Source organism: Ictidomys tridecemlineatus, chromosome 2, assembly GCF_052094955.1.
Source record: "Ictidomys tridecemlineatus isolate mIctTri1 chromosome 2, mIctTri1.hap1, whole genome shotgun sequence".
Taxonomy (NCBI): domain Eukaryota; kingdom Metazoa; phylum Chordata; class Mammalia; order Rodentia; family Sciuridae; genus Ictidomys; species Ictidomys tridecemlineatus.
In genome coordinates this window covers 142,998,139-143,011,832 of record NC_135478.1, presented here as the reverse complement: position 1 = coordinate 143,011,832, position 13,694 = coordinate 142,998,139, and the positions used below count along the sequence as shown (strand labels likewise).

The 13,694-nt window shown below is 36.4% G+C and overlaps 1 protein-coding gene across 3 annotated transcripts in view; it reads right to left on the bottom strand.

Moving 5' to 3' along the window:
- The window catches only part of Nt5c3a (5'-nucleotidase, cytosolic IIIA), a 48,865-nt gene that overhangs the window by 17,276 nt on the left and 17,895 nt on the right, over positions 1-13,694 (bottom strand). The window contains exons 1-2 of one of the 3 annotated variants that reach the window (XM_005319183.5): positions 8,998-9,070; positions 4,454-4,508 (exon numbers count right to left, since the gene is read on the bottom strand). The exons of 1 other annotated variant lie outside the window; for it this stretch is intronic. In XM_005319183.5, the coding sequence (XP_005319240.2) occupies positions 4,454-4,489 (36 nt within the window). In that variant the 5' untranslated portion in view covers positions 4,490-4,508; positions 8,998-9,070. Of the gene's footprint in view, positions 1-4,453; positions 4,509-8,997; positions 9,071-13,694 lie in introns of those variants that run through there. One more of the 3 variants, XM_005319182.3, reaches the window with a different exon arrangement.

Sequence of the window (13,694 nt, the reverse complement as noted above, 5' to 3'; positions counted from 1 at the left end):
ATCATGCATTTCCAACTTTTATGATAACAATCTTTCCTAAAAAATATTTGGCCTTCCTCCACATCAAGGAAGAGAAGGACAAATCCATCCATTCATTCAACACACAGTAAGTATAAGACAATGATTGAGCAACACTGTAAGAAATAAAAAGTGTTAATAAGATACAGCTTCTATTCAAGGCACATATTCGCTAACATTGACTGCAATATAGGAACCCAAATAACTACACATTGCAAAGAAGTCCAGTAAAATATAAGGGAAACAGAAAAAATGAAGATCACTTGTGTTGAAGCTAAGGAGGAAGAGCCAACCCAACTGAGAAAGGAGTGGAAAAGCAGTATATGCTGAGATTGGAGAGCTATCAGAGCATGATCTAATGTGAGAAAAAGAGAAGCAGCTGTTTGTCTTGAATATGTTTTTTGGTCTCCTCTAGTACTAGGGAGTGAACCCAGGGGCAGTTTATCACTGAACAGTTTACCTTACTCTTATTATTTATTTTGAAATAAGTCTCCATAAGATGCCACAGCTGGCTTCAAACTTGTGGTCTTCCAGCTTCAGCCTCTTAAATAGTTAGAATTACAGGTGTGTACTACCACTCCTGTGGAATTCTTGCCTTTAAAAGCACTTTGACCTTTCCATGGCAGGACAGTCAACAAGACATGATGAACATTCATTCTGTACGAGAGTCCTGTGTACAGCTCTTATTTTTGTGATCACTTGAAAGGGCAAGGGGTTGACAATGAGTGGATACTGTTCTACGTCTTTATAAACATTTTCTCAATAATCTTATCTGCAAGGCAGATGTGATCTGTATTTAGAAATAAGGAAACTAGAGCATATAGTGTAAGGTCACAGCCAAAACTTGGACCCAGGTCTCTGACTCCATACTTCACTATCTTTCCATAATCTTTTCTGGAGCATGATGGAAAAACTGAGTGTCCAGAATACAAAAAAAAAAAAAAAAAATCTGAAGGCACTACCAATTAATTATATGATAGCTGTGTCTCTTTGCATTTGTAGAATGAATAATAAGTATTTACATATCCATTGTGCCAATGCTTTGCAAATATTATCTTATACAATTATTATTTTGTAAATAAAATAGTGACAGTCTGAAAAATTAAATTAAATGATCACACACAAAGTAAGGTACAGAGTCTGAGTCCCAACCCAGGTGTTCAGAGTTTAATTACAGTCATTTTAATTTAGAACAGTCTGTACCAGAGATTGGACTAGGGGCCTGTTTGTACATGTGGGCCTCTAGTTTTTAAGTGTAAAAGAGCTGCCAACATTTAAGAACTAGGAGGTTTCAGTTAAAATACCTGCTTTCTGGCGTTTCATGAAAAATGTGGAGATCTGGCCACAAGCCCAGAACCAAGTAGTAGCCACCTCCTCTAGTCTGGCCCCAGTCTCCAGTTAATCATAGTCATTTACACCCTTTCCTCCTTAACAACCATTAGCTTGACTCTTGAAGACTGTGAGTTTGGGAGCTCTAGACTGTGCCATGCTGCTGTCTCTGGCAACCACTTGACATGGACTGGGAAATGTAGGGGGGATGTTGGCATTTTATTTTATTTGAGAGTCCAAAAAAATGTTTTCAATACTTTTAATAAATTTCAGATCTGGAAGTAATATGTGCAATTTACTAATAATGATTAGCATTTTGTGGTGTTTTAAACTTTACAAGGTTCTTTCACATGACTTTATTTAATTGAAATATCTTATTCTACAGAAGGGAAACAAGCTCAGAAAGATTAAATGATTTGCCCAAAATTACACAATCAGTCACAGAATTAGTCAGAGAGCCAGATCAGAAATTGAAACTTTACTGTGGAGAATACTCATGATGGAGCCTCAAATGACTCTTCACAGGTCCTCAGTTGGTTAAAGGCACTCCTTGAGGCAGGTCATTTTCTTCCCTCCCACTCTCCCTCCCTTGACAGGTTATTGCTGTTTTGCCTAAATTAGCCTTGAATTTGTGATCCTCCTATCTCAGTCTCAGTCACGGGGATTATAAGCATGTGCTACCACACCCAGCTTTAACTTAATTGTGCAGAGAAAAGAGTGTGTAAAATCTGGAGGGAGAGGTTTAGAGCCAGATCACAAGAAAAGTAACACCCTGAGGACCTGTCAATGTATGAGATCTATCAACATTTTTAGAAAAAAAAAAAAAAAAAAACAAGCTCAAATAAAAAATGGTACAAATTAATACAATGAAGAGAAAAAAAAACCCACAACTTTTACTTGTTTTCCTTAATAATTTAATAGTTTGAATTTATTACTACTTGCTTCTAAAAGAGATAAGAGTTAGAGGGTCCTGGCCCCAACCAGTAACAAATCATATAAAGGGTACCATTATCATTACATTGTTTCTAATGGTAGAAAATTTCTACATCACTTTGTATTTATTTTGGGTTAAAAAAGTCAACAAAAATAAGAGTTTTAGACTGGTTTAATTTTATAGAGATATATGCTCAATCCCAATGAATCAAACACCAGAACATGTAACAGATGTATCATGTCCATGTTCATATGGATTGAACCATACAAAACAGGCAATGTTGGAATAGTTTTGAAAAACATAACAGATCCATATGGTTTAACAAAACAGCAATAACTAAACTGACCACTTAATCATCACTTTGAGTCAACTTTTGACTTCAATCATATATTGGCTAAGACAAAGTAAACTGAACAAGAGATTTACCAAGCATGACTAATACATCTCCTTGCTAAGTTATGTTCTAAGTTATAGGCTCAAAGTGGAAAAAAATGGAAAGAAGAAAAATTAAAAAGAGGAACAGAGGAAGAACAACAACAAAAAGAACCAAAAGAAAAATAAAATAGATCATGAGGTAGTTTTTCTTTTTTTTTTTTAAATATTTTTTTAGTTGTCAATGGACCTTTATTTTATTTATATATGGTGCTGAGAATCAAACCCAGTGCTTCACACATGCTAGGCAAGTGTTCCATCACTGAGCTAACACCCCAGTTAGGTAGCTCTTTCTTTAAAACAGGTTTTTAGGTTAATCAATGGATACTAAGCTACATTTAAGAGTCAAAAGTTCTGGTACACTACTGCACAGGGAGGGACTATAGATAAGAAGTATGTACTGTAAAAGTGGGGTGCAGGGGTGCATGCCAGTAATCCCAGAAGCTCGGGAGATGAAGGCAGGAAGATGGCCAGTTGAAAGCCAGCCTCAGCAAAAGCAAGGTGCTAAGCAACTCAGTGAGACCCTGTCTCTAAATAAAATACAAAAAGGGCTGGGGATAAGCTCAGTGGCTAATCATCCCTGGGTTTAATCCATGGTATCAAAAAAATAAAATAAATTGACAATCATTGCACAATGTCTACATGTAGCAAAAAATCTGATATCCCACTGATACGTACGATTTTTATTTTTGTAATCAGTTAAATAAAGGAAGAAAAGCGTTTTCCAAATTGTTATTTCTAGGATTCAACGTTGTGAATATAGAGAACTGATGCAAATGTGTATTACTAAATCTGCTACTTACATGTCTAAAACACTAACGTGCAGATTATTTACTGAGCGCTTAGTTTGTGCTATTACAAATATTACATAATTTTTTTTTTTTGAGATAGGGTCTTACTATTGCTTAGTAGGGCCTTGCTAAATTGCTGAGGCTAGCCTTCTGCCTCAGCCTCCCTAGTTGCTCTATTACAGGAATGTACCACCACACCTAGCTTCATACTTTTTCATTATATATGAGAGCAACATGAAGTTGGTGATTTCACAGTGGTCAGATTATTGCCCTCAATCAATGACATCATAGCCATTAAGAAATGAGTTAAGGGTGGGGCATAGCTCAGGAGAAGAGTATCTGACTATAGGAATGAGTTGAGATTTAAGGCCATCTGTAGTTCCAAAGCCTATATTTTTCTTAACTCATTCTAATACACAAACTCAATTGTTGTGCAAGAAGTATTAAAAAAAATTAAGGGCAGGGGTTGTGGCTCAGAGGTAGAGTGCTTACCTAGCATGTGTGAGGCACTGGGTTAGATCCTCAGTACCACATAAAAATAAAATAAAGGTATTATGTCCACCTACAACTAAAAAATAAATATTAAAAAAAATTTAAGGGCATTCTACTCAGTGGTAGATTGCTTGCCTAGCATGTAAAAAGCCTTGGGTTTGATCCTCAGTACTGGTGGGTAGGGGGGATTCATTCTGTATGGTTTAAATGTGTTGTTGAGCAAAGAAATTTAGCAGTAAAAGGTATAAAATAACCATTTCATGTGCTGAGAAGCAGTATAACACTCATTTTATTTAAAGGGAAAAAAATTCAAAGGTACCTTTAAAATTAATTCAACAAGCAATGTGAGGTTCTATCCATATAAAGTTTCAGTCCCAAAATTATCTGGTTAGAGAAAGAAGCAAAAGAGGTGAAGATTCACCATAATAAATGGAACTGGAAATAATCAAATACCCACCATTTTGTTAAGTACAGCAGGCTCTTGATTAGTCATATCTTGGCTATCCAATCTTCTGTATTTTCCCCAGGTGATGTCATAGCAAAAGAGAGAAAAAAAAAGGTATACGTGACATACATAAATTTTAGGCTCTTCATGTATGCTAATGACATACTAAGAGGGTCCTTTTGGTATTATTTAAATGCCATGTTATCTCAGGCATCTTTTTCTCTTTTCCAAGAAGTTCAGCAAAGGATTTACTCTATCCAGCCAAGTTTTGGCTTTAAAATATTATACACAAGAATTTATATGGTGCTAAGAAGATATGAATATTAAGTTCATATTTGCAAGAAAATGCTTAATTGCAAGAATATTTTATCAACATTTTCTCTGAATGGAAGGATACAGTTGTAGAAAAATTGTGTGTTGGCACTACTGAATCAATGTAGGAATATAAAAATGAAACAAAGTAAGAAGAATGAAGAAATCAACCAGGCCTGGTGGTACATGACTGTAATCCCAGCAACTTCAGAGGCTAAGGCAGGAGGATCACAAGTTTGAGGCCAGCCTCAGCAGTTTAGCATGGCCCTAAGCAACTAATGGAGACCCTGTTTTGAAATAAAATGTAAAATCAGCTGTGGGTATAACTCAGTGGTAAAGTGCCTCTGGGTTCAATCCCCAGTACAAAAAAAAAAAAAAAAAAAAAGAATAAAAATATACAAAAAAAATCAAAATGTACAAAAAATTTTCCATTCCATTTTCTTTTAATAAAATCTTCCAGAGTGGGAAGTATCCCTGGGTTCAATCCCTATCATCACCTAAATAAATGAATAAATAAATACCATTTTGTAGCATAATACAACTAAGATCTGAGTTGTGTTTGAATCTAACATAATATCTGGCACAATGTACATATTTTAGATGTTTTGGTAAAGTTTATATGTATTTATTCATTAAACCAAAAAGTTTAAAAATGTCCCTTATCATTATTCTGACTTTGTCTTTCTTGCACTATAAACCATAGGGAAAATTACTAATTCATTTTCACTCTATATTGATTTTTACTTTAGTCCAGATAAGTAAAATTTTATAATTAAAATTCTGTTTCATCCAGGTGAAGTGGCACATGCCTGTAATCCCAGCAACTCAGGAGGCTGAGGTAAGAGAATTCAAGTTCAAAGTCAGCCTTAGCAACCTAGGTAGGCCCTGAGCAACTTAGCACGACCCTGTCTCAAAATAAAATATAAAACCATAGTATGGAAATATGTAAATCAATGGAAGTGTAACTGATGTGATTCTGCAATCTGTATACGGGGTAAAAATAGGAGTTCATAACCCACTTGAATCAAAGTGTGAAACATGATATATCAAGAACTATGTAATGTTTTGAACAACCAACAATAAAAAAATATATATATATATATAAAACCAGCTGGGGATGTAGCTCAGTAGTTAAGTGCCCTTGGGTCTAATCCCTGCTACCCAAAAAAGGAAAGAAAAAAATATATTACTTCAAAGAGCAACTTAATTGAAGGAGGAAAACTTGACTTTTTCTTAAATTTTATTATTAAAAGGTGTATAACAAAGCCAGTTGCAGTGGCTCCTACTGTAAGCTCAGCAACTCAGGAGGTTGAGACAGGAATATTCAAAGTTCCAGGTCAGCCTCAGCAACTTGTCTTAAAAGGGATGAGGCTCAGTGGCTAAGTGACCCTAGGTTCAATCACTGCTACCAAAAACCAAAAACCAAACCAAAACAAAACAAAACAAAAAAAAAGGAAAAGAAAAGAAAAGAAAGCTGGGGGATATAGCTCAATGATAAAGCACCCTGGGTCAGAGAGAGACAAAAAGGGAGGAAGGAAAGGTGGGTTTGTTGGTTGCGGATACAGCTCAGTGGTAGGGTGCCTCTGGGTTCAATCCCCATTAAAACCAAAAAATAATTCTAATGGTCTCTTCAAATATCTTAACAAAAACAAGGAGTGATCAGAAACTTGAAAATGATCAGCTTTAAACAATTCATGGATATGCAAATTTCAACTGAAGAGCTTTCATACTTCCCAATCATCACTGTTAATCTGACTAGAATCCATCCTTATTCAAAGATGATCTCACATGAAATGATACTGCCATCCTTTTGTAAAAATCTGAGGTTCTGTATCACTTATGAAAGTATAAAGACTACGGCATAAATGTCAGCCTTCTGGCACTATCCAAAGACAGACATTGAAAATGAGGACAGTGTATTTTTAACCAATAGGCTTGTAAACCTATACCTGGTGTATACAAAGTTCTGTTTGCTCTGCCAACAGTCATCTGTTGCAGATGCTTCAACAGAAGAGTTGCTGGAAAAAACACATCAAGTGTAGAAGACAAATTCAAAAATAGAAGACACTACCCTTGGACTCTGAACTCTCTTCAAAGGTGGTTTTAAAGTTCTTAGATCTGGGATCTTCAAATGTGTACTGGAAAAAAATGTGAAAACTGAAGAAAATTTATTCCGTATTCTTTCAATATGAGGCTAAGGTTTCTACCATAGCAGTGTTCATGACAAGGGATGTGTAGTACAAGGCTAAAGGCTGAATAAGAGGTAAGAATTTCACTTAAATGGCACAAACTTGATAAGTAAAAATTCTAGATATGGTATGTCATTCTAATATTTCATAAGTCAATTAATGAGAATCGGTATGTCTACATGAAAAAAATTCATTTGCTTTAAAACAAGTCTTAAAGTATCTGAATACAAACTAAGTATTTTTAAAGACCTGTATATTTTCTTTTTGAACCCAGGGGCACTCTTCAACTGACCTACATCCCCAACCCTTTTGATTCTTTTTTAAGTCTGGGTCTCACTATGTTGTTGCCCAGGCTGGGTTCAAACCTGCGACTCTCCTGCCTCTGCCACCACTCCCCATTCCCTGCAAGCTTATTTTTTGTTTGTTTGTTTGTTTTAAAGATGTCACTTTCTTAGAAGGGTTAGCACATGAAAAAGCAAACTATAAATTTGTTGTTGTTGTTTTGTAAGGTTAGAATCATTTTCTTGCGGCATTTCAATAATTCTCCCTGAGAATTTTAATTCAGCAATGAAAAAAGATTGCACAAACGGGAAAGTGAAACTTACTCAATAGATATAACACAAAAATGAAACTGAATAAAAGGGATAATAGAGAAGGAAAGAGAATAAGAAATAAATTTCAAAGGTTTTTTATTTAAAAATTAGCAATTCTGGGCTGGGGTTGTGGCTCAGTGGTAGAGCCCTCTCTAGCACATGCAAGGCCCTGGGTTCGATCCTTAGCACCACATAAAAATAAATAAAATAAAGGTATCGTGTCCAACTACAACTAAAAAAAAAAATTAAAATAAATAAATAAATTAGCAATTCATACAAATTATCTTAGTAAAAACAGATCAGTCAGAATTTTAGATACTTGTGAAAATGGACAATATCAGAGCTGAGAATGCATTCCTTTATCCTTCCTGCTCTTATTAATTCTAATACCCAATGGCAGTTTTCAAGATGAATAAACCAGGACAGGTAGAAATTAAGTAACTAATACTGATGACCCTTGAGGCACCCTTGAGTTCTTCTGCCCTTGACTTTGTCCTAGAACAATAGCACAGATGGCAAGCTCTGTCCACAGATGCGGAGCTTGGGTAATACAACCAAGCTCCGGTGGTAGAGCACTCATCTAACATGTGGAAGATCCTGCGTTTGATCCCCAGTACCACCAAAAAAAAAAAAAAAAAAGCAAACTACTTTATGAAATGGCCTGCTGCAGATTTAATTTTTCCGATTTAAAGTTGGGGGGTTAAATGGGGTTGGGGTTATGGCTTAGCAGTAGAGCTCTTGCCTGGTATTTAAATTATTTAAATATAACTTAGCATACTGTCTCAGGCTTTTACTGTAATATACATATTTGAATCTTGATAACATTGTTTACTTTTTTTGGGGGGGGGGGCAGAAAGAAGTGCTAGGGATCGAACCCACAGTGCTATACCACTGAGGTACATCCTCAGCCCTATGTATGAATCTTAATTCTCAATATTCAAGTTGTTACATCAGCAATACAACTTTTATCAACTTATAAAATATATCAGTGTAATCTCAGTCTATAATACCCTGAGGTAAGGCTCAGAGGCACACAACAAAAAATAATTATTATTCTAAGCCAGAATAAACTATACCTAATCCTAGAGACACAAAGCATGTAGCTACCATCAAAACCAAATCACAGAGCAAATGAATGAAAAGCAAACTTGGATCTTAAATTATTTTTCCCCCACCTTTGAAACACTCCTTAGTGTATTTTGCTTCCTCCTAACATCAAAATGTCAAACAAGAAACTCTTAGAATGCATAAAATGTAATTTCTGAGCCCAAGACACTTGAAACTTTTATACATTCAGATCTTTGCAAACTATAGTTTTATACTACAATGGACTGTTCTACTTTTATTTCCTAATTTGAATTTTTAAATGCCCCAAATTTTCAACAAGATAAAGAATCAAAAAACTATCATATAAAAAGTTAAATACAAAAAACTCATGTTTACATGAAATGCACACACTTACCCTGAAGGTAACCGGACCGGCTACACAAGCGAAAGAAAATTCTTCCTGTCTGAGAAGGACTAATATAGAACAAGGTGCAACTGAGGGCGGTTCCAAAAGCCTTAACCAAGCCCTATGCAAAAACAGTCTTGTGACGCACTTCTGCACAGTGCTTTATTATGCTTTGGGTGACAGCCCTCCTGGCTCTGAGCTAAGTCACCAGACTACAGAGTACAAGCAATTGGAAAAAAAACCTCGATAGTTAATTAAGAGAAGGAAAATCGGTACTATTATAACACTGATAGCCAGCTCTGCAGTGTAAGAAGGAACCTCTACATTAACGCATGCATTCCCTTCCTTGTGGTGTTTTGGTTTGTCGGGTGCTTAGGAAAAGTGCACTTTTCAGCATAAATACTATATTTCAATACAAAGTAAAAAAAAAAAAAAGGCTTGGTAGGTGGTGGAGGGCACTGGGGAAAAGAGGATAGAAAGCTATTGCTCAATGGGTACACAATTTCTGTTTGGGGAGATGAAAAGAATTCTGAAGGTGGATGGATGATAGAGCTGGTTGTACAACAATGTAAATGTACTTAAAGCCACCAAACTACACTTAAAAATGGCTAAATGTCCAAGTTGGGGGCACATGCCTGTAATACTAGCTGGAGGCTAAGGTAGGAAGATCACAAGTTTGAAGCCAGTCTGGGCAACCAAGTGGAACCCTGTTTTGAAATTTTAAAAGGGCTGAAAATGTAGCTCAGTAGTAGAGTGCCAGCCTTGCCTGTGTGAGGCTCTGGGTTCAATTCCCAGTATCAGAAGGTGAAGGTTATTTAAAAAAAAAAAAAAAGTTAAAGTGGTATATTTTATGTTACATGAATTTTACTTATAAGTAAAAATAAAAGATCTCATTTAAGGCTTGTGAACAAAGACATGATGCAGTCAATAGAATATGAGTAGTCTTTACTACAGGGCAGTAGATTTAAAGTGATTTTTATGTATATCTACATATTTTTCCATATTTAAAAATAAAGTTTAATAAGACAATGACATGGGGCTGGGGATGTGGCTCAAGTGGTAGCGCGCTCCTCTGGCATGCGTGCGGCCCGGGTTCGATCCTCAGCACCACATACAAACAACAATGTTGTGTCCGCCAATAACTAAAAAATAAATATTAAAAAAATTCTCTCTCTCTCTCTCCCTCTATCTCTCTCTCTTAAAAAAATAAGACAATGACATAAAATATGAATACTAAGCTTTATTAAAAAAAAAAAAAAGGAAGAACTGGGCCTGGCAGCCTGCCATCCCAACTGCTTGGAAGTCTTGGGCAGTGGTGCACAGCTGTAATCTGATCTGCTCAGGAGACTTGAGGCAGGAGTTCAAGCTTAAGCCTCCAGAGCACCTGGGACTATAGGTAACCAGGTCTAGCTCTTTCAAGATCAGTTGAGGCAACAAGGGAGAGTTTGTCTCAAAAAGAAAAAAACAAAACAAAAAACCTGGGAAATGTTCCTTTTCTGTTAAAAATAAAAGCAGCGGGGGGAAAAAATACAATAGATTCACAGAATAGATTAAAGAAGTTTGAAGTTTTCTATAAAAAAAGAAGAAAAGAAAGAAAGAAAAAAACAGCAATGGAACTGTTGTGATTAAAATATTTTTATTTTTTTGAAGAGAACCAGTCTTGCTCTTAAACTGAGTAGTAGGTTGGCAATATGCTAATATCATGTCAGGACCTGAGAGATAAGTTAGAATATGAGCTCAGGGAAGCTTTATCATTAGGAACATAACTAACCTACAAATATGTAAATATATATTATTTTATCAACACTCTCTACTCTGCAGGCAATATTTCAGCTTTTTCAGTAAACTGAATTAGCATTCTGTATTAAGCACAACACAAAAAGGTTTTAATTGCTTTTTTTAAAAAATTTATTTATGTGGTGCTGAGAATTGAACCCAATGCCTCACACATGCTAGGTAAGTGCTCTGCCACCAAACCACAACCCCAGCCCCTTGTTTTTTCTTTTAGAGATCAAATCTTGCTTTTATTTTCCAGTTTGCAACTCCTGGACTCAAACCATCCCCTTGCCTAGGCCTTCCAAGTAGCTGAGATTACAGGTATGCACCACCCAGCTCAATTTTGTGTTGATTTATCCTAAGGAATAGGTCATGCACAAATATTTTGTTGCAAGGAAATTTATTGCAGATTTGTTTTATAACACTGGGATACTGCAGACCTCAATGCCAATATCTAAATGATCAATAATACAGGAGAACCCAGTGCAGTGATGCACACCTGTAATCCCAGCTACTCAAGAGGCTGAGAGGCATGAGGACCAACAAGTTTGAGGCCAACCTGGGTAATGTAGTGAAACCCTTAACAAAATTTTAAAAGGTGGGGGGAGGGGCTGTAACAATACAGGAGGAATGGACAAATTGCAATGCACACATGAAATTTAAAAATTAAGCAGCTTTTGGGCTGAGGATATAGTAGAGTGCTTGCCTCCCACGCATAAAGCCCTAGGTTCAATCCCTAGCACCGCACCCCCACACACACACACACAAAATAAATAAATAAAAAATAAGCAGCTCTTAAAATTTATTATGAAAAATAACTAAATGTATTAAATTCTAAGTACCTGACATTCCTCATTCCATGTAATACTTAAAATAATCCTAAACTGGGTATGGTGGTACACACCTTTAGTCCCAACAATTTGGGAGGCAGAGGCAGGAGGATTGCAAATTCAAAGCCAGCCCTGGCAACCTAATAAGGCCCTAAGCAACTCAGCAAAACCCTGTTCCAAAGTTTAAAAAAAGGGGGCGGGGAGGGGATGGGGATGTGGCTCCCTAGTAAAACACCCCTAGGTTCAATCCCCAATACCAAAAAATCAAAACAAAAGGAATCTAGAAGGCATGTGTTATTAACATCCTCATTTTACAGTAAATTAAAGCTTATAGCTGGTAACTGGCAGAAATGGATTAAAAAACAGGCTTCTCTACAGAATCCATTCCTGCAGATTACTAGATGGTACACATACATTGAAATGTACATGGTGTACTACTGAAATATATACAATCTACATGGTACTCATTGAGACATACATGATCTAGTAAGGAGCCAAAAAGTTGAGTATCTAAAGCAAGAGTCCTATTTTGGGAGGAAAAATCTTTGTATAAGAATGTCTAAGGAATAATAAACAAATGATCATATCAGTGATGTGTTTAGGTGCCATATGTATTTTTTTTTTTTTTGTACTAAAGGATGAATCCAGGGGCACCTTACCACTAAGCTACACTCCCAGTCCTATGGCTCAAGTGGTAGCACACTCGCCTGGCATGCGTGAGGCACTGGGTTCGATCCTCAGCACCATAAAAAATAAATAAATAAATAAAGATATTGTGTTCACCTAAAAAAAAATTAAAAAGTAAATATTAAAAAAAAAAGAAAAAGAAAATGTACCACAAGAAAAGAACAAGGGCATAAGAGAAGCATAAGAAAATGAATTTTGTTTCAAATAATTTATTATTTTCAGACTAGATACAAAGAAGCAAGAAGTCATAAAAACAGGTTCTTTAGCAGCAGGACGGACTTTGATCTTTGTTCATAATGAATGCACCCTGTTGCTTTGGAGTTTCCTTACTCACTATCATACAAACAGAAACCATTCATATTGCTCCTGTTGGCAAGCTCCAGATTTTAAATTAATATACAAAAGAGCAGAGAACTTCTCATACAGGACTCAAATTCCTGCAAGATTATTTTCCTCCCATTATCATACTGAAATTGGAAGTCCGTTTTTAGTATTAACAAGTATGGATGTTTTTGTCAATGGAGAAAGGAATATATACTCACACTTCTGAATAACTAGTCAGAGCTTTTTACATACTGTCAATTATTCAATGAACCTGAAATGCTGAAAATTACCACTTCCTATTTTGCTACCAAAACATTTCTCAGGCTGGATGTGGTGGTGGTACATGCCTATAATACTAGAGACCTGGGAGGCTGATTCCAAGTTCAAGGCCAGCCTCAGGAATTTAGCAAGACCCTAAGCAACTTAGTGAGACCTGTCTCAAAATCAGAAATACAAAGGGCTGGAAATGTAATTTGGTGGTAAGCACCCCAGGTTCTATTCCCAGTACCCTCCTCCCCCCGCAAAAAAAAGTTTCTTTGAAGCCGGACATAGCAATGCACATCTATAATTTCTGGGTACACCTATAACCCCCGCAACTCAAGATACTAAAGCAAGAGGATCATAAATTGGAAGCCAGCCTCAGCTATTTAGTGAAACACTGTTGTAAAATAAAAATTAAAACTGCTGGGGACCTAGCTCAATGGTAATGTGCCCCTGGGTTCACTTCTGAGTACTTTTAGATGAAAAAGTGAAAGAAAAAAAAAAAGGGACATATTTGTACACAACCCTTGACCCCCCCAAATCCATTTAAACAATCACAGACAAGTACAAACACAGTAGCTACAAATACATTCACTGATCCATTGTTTACTGTAATGAAAAATGGGGGAAAGCCGACACAGTGGCATACGCCTATAATCCCAGAGGCTCGGAGGCTGAGGCAGGAGGACCACGAGTTCAAGCCAGCCTCAGGAACAGCAAGGTGCTAAGTAATTCAGTGAGACCCTGTCTCTAAAATACAAAACAGGGCTGGGGAGGTGGCTCAGTGGTCGAGTGCTCCTGAATCCAATCCCCAGTACCAAAAACCAA